Source organism: Electrona antarctica (genome assembly GCF_951216825.1).
Source record: "Electrona antarctica genome assembly, chromosome: 2".
NCBI classification, from domain to species: Eukaryota; Metazoa; Chordata; class Actinopteri; order Myctophiformes; family Myctophidae; genus Electrona; species Electrona antarctica.
Window position 1 is genome coordinate 2,852,163 of NC_136807.1, and position 9,470 is coordinate 2,861,632.

Here is a 9,470-nt window from a genome sequence, read left to right on the forward strand (position 1 = left end):
TGTTGTCAGGGGGAAGCAGCAGAAGTTTAGAACAGCTCTGACAAAACTACAACACAAGCTGCTCTCTAGTGACTGGAGACCTGGAGAAGGAACGAAAGGGACACGTTGAACTTTATTCCGGCTGGGGGGGAAGGATCTGTCGTCTTCTGTTCTGTTTTAAAAGTCCTGGCTCAAAGCAACCAACAAAAGACTGCAGCTGGGGTCTTTCTTGAGAGAGAGAGAGAGAGAGAGAGAGAGAGAGAGGGTCCTTCTGCTTCAGACTCACGGCACGCTTCGATCCGCGGAGAACGGAGGAGCGACTGCTCGTTTCGACACGGCCAAAGATCTGAGAAATCGACCCATGTTCGATCAATATTCTCTTCATCATCCTCCGCCCGTATCGTCGCTAGTGTTGTTTCCCCGGCGGAGCTGAACCGCTGAACGTGGCCGCCGAGCATCCGGCGCCCACCACCGGGAGGAGGTGACTAGGAGGACCGGCTGTCTGTCTCTCTCTCTCCGCTGCATGAGGAGCCTGCAGCAGCGGACGGCGCCGGAGCGGAGGAGCCCCGCCGGGTGGTAGCGGCGGGAGGAGGAGGCAGGAGGAGGCCGGCCGGGCGGGGGGGGGAGATCGGTCGGTCCGGCGGCGGGCCGTCAGGATGAGGATGCCCCGGGGAGGACGCGTGTTCCTGGCGATGTGCCTCGGCTCGCTCTTCATCCTCGTCCTGTACTTCCAGAGCATCACCAGGCCAGGTAAGAAGACACTTTATTTATCACACACACACACACACACACACACACACACACACACACACACACACACACACACACACACACACACACACACACACACACACACAATGAAGTGCGGCCCCGTATGAATAAGCTCACTGTGAACAGTGGAATGTTTTGAAAGCCCCCCTCCGTTTTTTCAGCAGGAACCCCCCATCGCATTCCTCTCCCTGGCCTTTCAGCCCAAACTTTGTCCCCTCTTCTCTTCTCCATTCTGTCAAATCCCGAGTGTTCAACTTTCACTCTGAGTCTGAGCGACAAATGGACCCGTAATAAGCGTCCATTTGGTTACATTTTACGATGTTACTGTACTATAGTCCCTTTCTGTTACATGTGATTGAAAGAATAATAAAAGTAAGAAACGTACATGATGTCCATCTTGTATGTATAGGGCTGAATATTGACATAAGTAGCCTAAGATCATTTCCTGGTTTTAAAGGCTGTATTTTTAAGTGATGTAATTTCAGGACCTATAGTTGACGTCCTAACTGTTCTTCAAATATTTAGTAAATATTGTAATATTTAATCTTGTATATATCGCTCAGCCTGCGTCTTAAGTTTTAATAACGATAAACCTTCAATCTCAAAATTATGACTTGGTAACTAATCTTAAAATAATGACACATCATTTAGAACTTAACTTTGAGATACAAAGTAGCCTGATACTGAAGTATAGCAGATCTACAATCTCACCACACAATGCACCGCAATGCATTGCATTCTGAGCTTGTAGATCAGTATTTAAAAATAAATCAATAATAATGTTTGTATTTCACACAACACGCTGTACGACAAAGTACAACACAGGGCATATCAGACCAATGGGTTTAATACTTCTCTCTTGAGTCAGTCTGTGGTGGACTCAGGTTGGCTTAATCCTCCCTTAGGGAGACTTCACTGGACTGGAGGAGGGCTGAGAGAGATTCATTTATGAAGGGACATTTAGAAAGTGTGAGTGTGTGTGTGTGTGTGTGTGTGTGTGTGTGTGTGTGTGTGTGTGTGTGTGTGTGTGTGTGTGTGTGTGTGTGTGTGTGTGTTGGGGGGGGGCTCTAGTGGTCATTTCTGAGTTAAGGGACACAAATAGTATTGCATGCTGCTGCACGTCTATGCATCGTTGTTACAATAACATTTTGAATGAATCCTTTATTAAGTTAAATAAATATTGTTATTACAATTTCAAGTGGTTTAAGTGTAGTTAAATGACTGGTATTCAAAACACGTTAGTATCACTTATAGGCCTACAGGTATTCAGACAGGTATGGTTGTTTTCCAAAATGAACTTGTGATCAGTGTATTTAACACCGAAGTTACATGACATTGAATGAATGGTTTGAATGTTGGCCGCCTATTAAATCGAACCATAAACGCATTATGAAATAGTCTGGACACACCCAAGAGGCATCATGCAGGCCAAAATTTAGAAGGGCACAATTAGAGGTGTGTGTGTGTGTGTGTGTGTGTGTGTGTGTGTGTGTGTGTGTGTGTGTGTGTGTGTGTGTGTGTGTGTGTGTGTGTGTGTGTGTGTGTGTGTGTGTGTGTGTGTGTGTGTGTGTGTGTGTCGCGCGTGCATGCGTGCGTGCGTGTTTCGCAGAAGGACACAGTTGATCCACAATGACTTGACTCGACTACTTCTCTGTCAGTTTGAAGGTCTGAGAAACGACTGTTAAATCATGTAATTCCTTACATTATAGAGCTCAACAGTTCCTTTTAGAATAGTGCTCTGTCAGAGAACTTCCTGTTAATTTACTCCATACATTTCAGAAAATCCTCATATAAAGAGGACTTTTAAAGCCTGGAATCAAACCAGCCAGCGATGTGACTTTTGAATACGGTAAAACAAAGAAAGGCGAAAGTACAAGATTGTAGCGTGTACATATATTCAAGAGTGAACTACTCACAGTCAGACCATAAACCATTGCGCATACCGTTCTGTGGTGGCGATAATGCATATAAACACTATGGTATTGATTAATTGAATGTGTAGCCTACTAGTAGATGATACTTAACACTCTAATTACCACCTGTTCTTCACTGACAAACTCATTAGAGACTGCCGACTCATGTAAACCTATTCCAAACTGTGTGAGAATAGTCCATTTAAGGAATGACCATCTCTAGTTACTCCTGAAACTCTACACTGCTGAAAGTATACAATATGTGTGGGACATGTGTGTGGGGAGTGCTGGGGGAAGCTCTGGAGGGAGACACTAGTCTCTCTCCGGTGTGATGAAGCTCTGGAGGGAGACACTAGTCTCTCTCCGGTGTGATGACAGCTCTGGAGGGAGACACTAGTCTCTCTCCGGTGTGATGACAGCTCTGGAGGGAGACACTAGTCTCTCTCCGGTGTGGGACATGTGTGTGGGGAGTGCTGGGGGAAGCTCTGGAGGGCGACACTAGTCTCTCTTCAGTGTGGGACATGTGTGTGGGGAGTGCTGAGGGAAGCTCTGGAGGGAGACACTAGTCTCTCTCCGGTGTGATGAAGCTCTGGAGGGAGACACTAGTCTCTCTCCGGTGTGATGAAGCTCTGGAGGGAGACACTAGTCTCTCTCCGGTGTGATGAAGCTCTGGAGGGAGACACTAGTCTCTCTCCGGTGTGATGACATATACAATAAAGGAATGGAGTTTGAATCCTGATGGTTGAGTCCTGCTTCTTCCTGATGTTGTTTACTTACTAATAGTAATATCACAAGCTGCCAGAACAGTTCCAATGCTTTCAACCAAACAGTTGTTTAGCGTGCTTCTTTTGTGTAAATGTTAGTGTTCATATTGTTAATAGTGTTATTATATTTAGTTGACTTGTAGTCATTTCGACAACAATGTGTGATGGACTGTGGCATGTAGTGTACCAGAAACTCGGGTGACATTCATTCACAGGCCCAATAACATTTTAATGGCATGGTCATGACTCATGCTGGAACTCCAAAAGCCATTGGAGACTTAAATCACTCTATACTGATTGATAAGTTAAATTATCAGGTAAATTGGTTTTCAATGTAATGGGTTCCCAGACCCAGGGGTGGTCTTTTAGATGGGTCCCAGCCCAGGGACATTTTACGAGTCTTACTTCAACAACGTTAGAGTAGCCTACAGTACTGAGTATAGTATTGCATCCCAGGACCCCCGTGAGGTTGACACGATTGTGTCCTTTCTGAATTCAGTGAGTCTGAGGATGCAGGCTATTTGCATCACTGATAGTGCATCCATGAACTGGATGAAATCCTATCTGGAGGGGAGAGAACAGGTGGTGGATGTGAGCGGAAAACACTGTCCCCTTCCCTCCCGGTGAGCTGTGGTGTTCCTCAAGGAAACATACTACTGTTGCATACTACTGTACATTTTGCAAACTGTCGATAAAGTATTGAATCAATCAATACAATCAAAGACGTTGCTGTTACACTTATGGATTGTGGGTAGTGTAGTATTTCTCCTTGACATTGCAAATGAAAGATGAAAAACTAGATATGTGGCTACTACAGGAGTATGTGTCATTTTACGAGCACGTCGCTCCTGGTAAGTCTACATTGGATTGTTATGACATAATAGCTGTTTAGATTCTCTATGCAGAAAATGAATGGGATTTCTACTCTAGTAGTCTATACTTAATGCTCCTCCTGGACACACCCAGAAACCACAGCAGCACAGAACCAATTTGCTGTGCCGTTTTCAAATTGATGTCATAATAAGTTCAGCATCATCATAGATAATAATGATCATGCAACAGGCCTCAACAGAGAGATGTCGTCAGAGTAATTCCATGAAATTACTTCAATTATAGCAGCGATATTACATGTTAATGCCCCACATTTTTGTCATGCCCTTTTAAATTACTGTAAGTCATCATACTTAATCAAGTCCGTGCCTGATTCTTAAGCTTGTACCAGCTTCACAGTAAAATCCCCAGTGAGTATAGTGCCCTAGTAAATAGGGTAAACGCCTTGAAATCACACAAAACTCTATTCTACTCTATTCTGGTCCATTGTGTGCCAAAGGTAAAACCCCTCCTAGTCCCACATGCATTGCATATCCATTCATATAATTCACACTCACATTTTGATTATGACTGGATTATTACAGTCATGAGAGTGAGAACAGAATGGCATGTGGTTGTGATTAGTATTATTACTATAACATTTTTCAGACTTCAATAACGATCATGGATAGGCCGACATGTCTGTCAATAATGGAAGAAGATATTTGAAATGTCAAAAATGGCGGCATGGTTCCTTTAAATGAACATGTTTTTACAGTGTAGGTGTATGCCTGCTTGTCCTGTCGAGGCTTGTCTTGTGTGCTTCACAGGCGCACCGTTAACCATACAGCATAGTCCACGTGAAACTAAAAGCATGGTGCAGGACACATTACATACTGTACACAGGCCATCAGATAAGCACAGGGTGTGTTCTCTAATAACTGTGTATCACAAACCGGGTCTGAAGACACCACGAATCCAACGCTTTGTTCCTTTTGCTTTTTCAATCATGTTTGGTTTCGGTTCTCTTCTATTTCCCTCGGTTCCTTTTTGATGTTGGGTTTTGGTCTGTGCACACCCTCTTGTGTAATGTTGCTTAATTCTAGTCTCAGTCAACCCATGTGGCTATGTGAACATGCCTAATCACTGGAGGCCTTTTATCAGAGAAGCGGTTTCGCTGCCAAACTCTGACCATGCTCACAGTCACACAGCCGCTGCTTGGAAAGTCTGTCCTCATAGCTCAGCAACCTCCAATTGCCACGGCTGTCCCCTGGGAGGGAACACCCACTTCCACACAGTCAATGTGTGTGGCTTGAATTGGGTTTGACAACACCTTCAGCAAACCCATCTCAAGTTCTGTGCTTCTATAAACTGCAGCTGGGGAGGCGGTGGCATCATTTCCACGTAAATAACTGGCTTCCGGTTACTTTGGGTAAAGGCATTCCTCAATCTCGCTGTGTCTGGCATTGTGAAATGAGATGTCAAGGTGGAAAAGGTCTGTTCCCCCGAAGTTAATTAAATAAGTAGGTCAGAGCGGCTTCAAGAAATTCAAATGTTTGTCACTGTCATACAAGTGTGGCAAGTCCTGTAAGACCGTGACACACCAGCAATGAATGCAATATACAACACGATCATAATAAGAATAGTACTGGAATGTATAATCATAAAATAAAGAAATAACGAAAGCAAGCACGATTGCACGCACACAAATAATATATGTGTGCGTGCAATCGTGCACGTGTACATGCTGTTACATACTGTAAATGTCAGTATTCGCAGAGTAACAAGGCTGACTTCTCCTTTAACCCATTCTTGGCGGAAACCCCTTTTGGTGTTAGCATTATGTTATGCTTTAGCTGTTTAAAAATAGCAGATCTACAAGCTCATAGCGCGCCACCGAGTGGCGCGCTACGAGCTTGTAGGTCTGCTATTTTTGAAAAATCGAAGAACGACTGACATAGAAACATAGCTTTTTCAGAAAACTGTCAGGATGTAGAAGACATTTGTAGAATCTGATCTCAGGTCAAAATGGGTTAAAAGACACTAGAAAGGACCAGTAGGCTACGTACGGTAGGCTACGTACGCCCATCTTAAGCCACTTTTCCTTATGTAGTATCAGCTCGCCTCATGTTTACCCGGCTCCTCTCTGCCCAGTTGTCATCTGTTTCCACTGTACTCTGACTGAACTGGGCCCCCTACTGGGCCCCCTATAGCACAACGCTATACTTATACGTGCAATTGATTATAATATACACAAATGGAAAGACGGCAAAATGAGGCGGATGCCAAAAGGGATCATTTGGTCAACATCTGTACACTCAGAGTAAACACAGGTGGTGGTATGTATTCATACTGTATACATACAACATTGAATTCCTTAGCAATTGTATGGTGCAATTGAACAGACTGGCGGGTCAATACTCATGAAGATGTTTCTGCTGAAACAACTTTTTAAGTGGTGCAAACCACTTCCATAAGTGACTATGTGTGTGGGTAGCAGGCTGGCTGGCTGCCTGGGTATGAGCACGAAAACAGCATGGTTGTTTTTCACCACCTGTGCGCAACCTAACACACACACACAAACATTAACTGTATATATGGTGATTTCAGGTGTGCCAGTACAGTACAGTGACAGTACAGTACAGTACAGTAGAGGGTACAGTAGAGGGACCCCCACACGGTAACTCTGTCATTTCTCAACCGTTTCGGACCCCCCCACCCCCCGGGGACCCCCACACGGAGTTGCACCACTTACTTCACATGGGTGTGATTTTTTTATTATACTCTGCTACCCCTGCAATTATTGAACGGAAGAACGGAAGCCCAGGATGTGCAAAAAGAGTATCTAGAAGCCGTAATTGGAAGGGGAGTTTACACAATACTGTCACCTGTTGAATGGGTTATAAACGGAAGGGGAGTTTACACAATACTGTCACCTGTTGAATGGGTTATAAACGGAAGGGGAGTTTACACAATACTGTCACCTGTTGAATGGGTTATAAACGGAAGGGGAGTTTACACAATACTGTCACCTGTTGAATGGGTTATAAACGGAAGGGGAGTTTACACAATACTGTCACCTGTTGAATGGGTTATAAACGGAAGGGGAGTTTACACAATACTGTCACCTGTTGAATGGGTGATAAACGGTTTATGGAAGCCATTTAAAATGGGCTGAAACTACCTTTGGAAATGGGCCAGTTTGTTCTGATGGAGTTGGAATAAAATACTCCATGTAAACACAGCTAACATGCAGATATGTTGTTCGCTTGTTGTGAATTAGCATTTGTACTGAATGTTTCCTTAATTCCTTTATCCTCGTGTTGCGCTTCTGTTTTCGCCGAAGTTTTTATACGGCCCTTTATGTTCGATTTACCCGTGTGTTTGTTGACAAGGGCTCATGCTTTCTCTGCTTACTCCGACCTCACACTTGTAAGTTGCTTTGGATAAGAGTGTCTGCTAAATGCCTACATTGAAACATAGTCTGCATTCCCTGTTCATTTCTCAAAACACCCTCAGTTTCTTTTTACATCAAAGACTGACATCCAAAGGGAAAACTGTGCTTTGAGGAGGAGCTCTACTGCTGAGAGAGACACGAGTGCAGTTCTGTATTCTGTAAGTTAGAAACAGATCGGGCTATAGGTTGGAAACAGCCAGGCCAGGGAACGCTGCCAGGACAGTAGGCTATAGGTTGGAAACAGCCAGGCCAGGGAACGCTGCCAGGAACAGTATAGGTTGATGTTCCCCCGTCTTGTGGAAACCGCACACACCCCCTCACTGGATTGAATCCCACTCCCAACAGCTGGCTTCTAGAGTTCACCACTATCTCCATCTAAGCTTTACTATTCTCAAGGCAAGTTGCAAAGACCTCTCTTCCCTTTGCAAATGAATGAAAGGGAACCCAATAAATCTAACGTTTTCATCCACTACTTACTTACTTACTTACTTATTTACGCCTGCAGTATAGCCAACTCTGTGCATACTAGGCCAAGGGCTCTCCAGACATCCCAGTCCTGGGCCAGTTTCTCCAGCTGTCCCCCTATGTATTATTTCAGTAGCCCAGTAGATAGCAGTTTTCCTTCATCAGAAGATGTGCACCGTGCGGTCATACAGTCGTGGGGGAGAACTACCATTTCCCATACAGATTTAACATCACAAAACAAAAGTGCTCTACTTTCAGCACCGACCGTTTCAACCTCTCTTTAGCGCCACAGATATAAATCGTGTCTCGAGGCGAGTGTCAGGCAGAACACGGAATCCTTATGGATGTTCACTGCAGGATACCTCCTCTGTACATACACAGACATACCTCTGTCACTCTGTGTTCTTCTCCTCACACTTTGACAAGCTGTGTTGCTTCAAGCCATCACTGGCCTGAGCCTAGTCTTCACGTTGTGTAAATACGGTAACCAAGGTTTTTATTAGAGTTTACATTTGTTCTTTTATTTAGTTTTGACTTTTTTTTGTTTTCATTTTCAGTTTTGTTTTGATTTGTTTCTGAAGCGGGTTTGCTAGTTTAGTTTAGTTTATTTATTAGTTGTAGTAGTGCTGTGTTTTAGGTTGTTTTGAGTGGTGCCGTGCAACCACTCCAAGGAACAGCAATGTCCGTGTTAACCTACTGTATGTGACTATGTGTGTGGCTATGTGACTGACATAGAAACATAGCTTCTACTGTCAGGATGTAGAAGACATTTTTAGAATCTGATCTCAGGTCAAAATGGGTTAAATCCTCAATTTGAACTACATTTAAATTAAAGTAAAAATAAATCTAGTTTTGTGTGCAACTGTGCACGTGTGTTCAGGCTCACATCACCCACACATCAGTGGTCGTTCGTTGCACAATCACATTCTTCCAACTACGATGGGTGTTTTGCAGAGCACTAAAAGCCAAGTGTGTGTTATTGTTTTGGGGAATCATTGTCTTGAGTTCCTGCACTGAAGAATCCAGAGTGTTAATTTAACTCAAAATCCCATAAGGGCAGCATTTTGAAGTGTGCACGAGTAGACTTGGCACTTCGGAAAATGCGAGTCCCTCCCAGTATTGTAGTCTTTAGGGAAATCAGCATAAAGCCAACAGCCTTATCAACTGTGTTTTTATCTGAGGTACCAGGAAACTCAACAACAGTACATTAAGAGACTAAAGGAAAATATCTCTACCGGTAATTGTGGTCCATTTCCTCCGTCTGTTCTGTGAGGCCTCATTCACACGTACCAAACACCAATCAAGCAATGT

The 9,470-nt window shown here is 43.9% G+C and overlaps 1 protein-coding gene across 2 annotated transcripts in view; it reads left to right on the plus strand.

Moving 5' to 3' along the window:
- Positions 1–9,470, plus strand: part of LOC306939469 (carbohydrate sulfotransferase 11-like) — a 52,307-nt gene continuing 42,837 nt past the window's right edge. For both annotated transcript variants that reach the window (XM_079524056.1, XM_079524057.1), the window contains exon 1: positions 1–729. In XM_079524056.1, the coding sequence (XP_079380182.1) occupies positions 636–729 (94 nt within the window). In that variant the 5' untranslated portion in view covers positions 1–635. The remainder of the gene's footprint in view (positions 730–9,470) is intronic.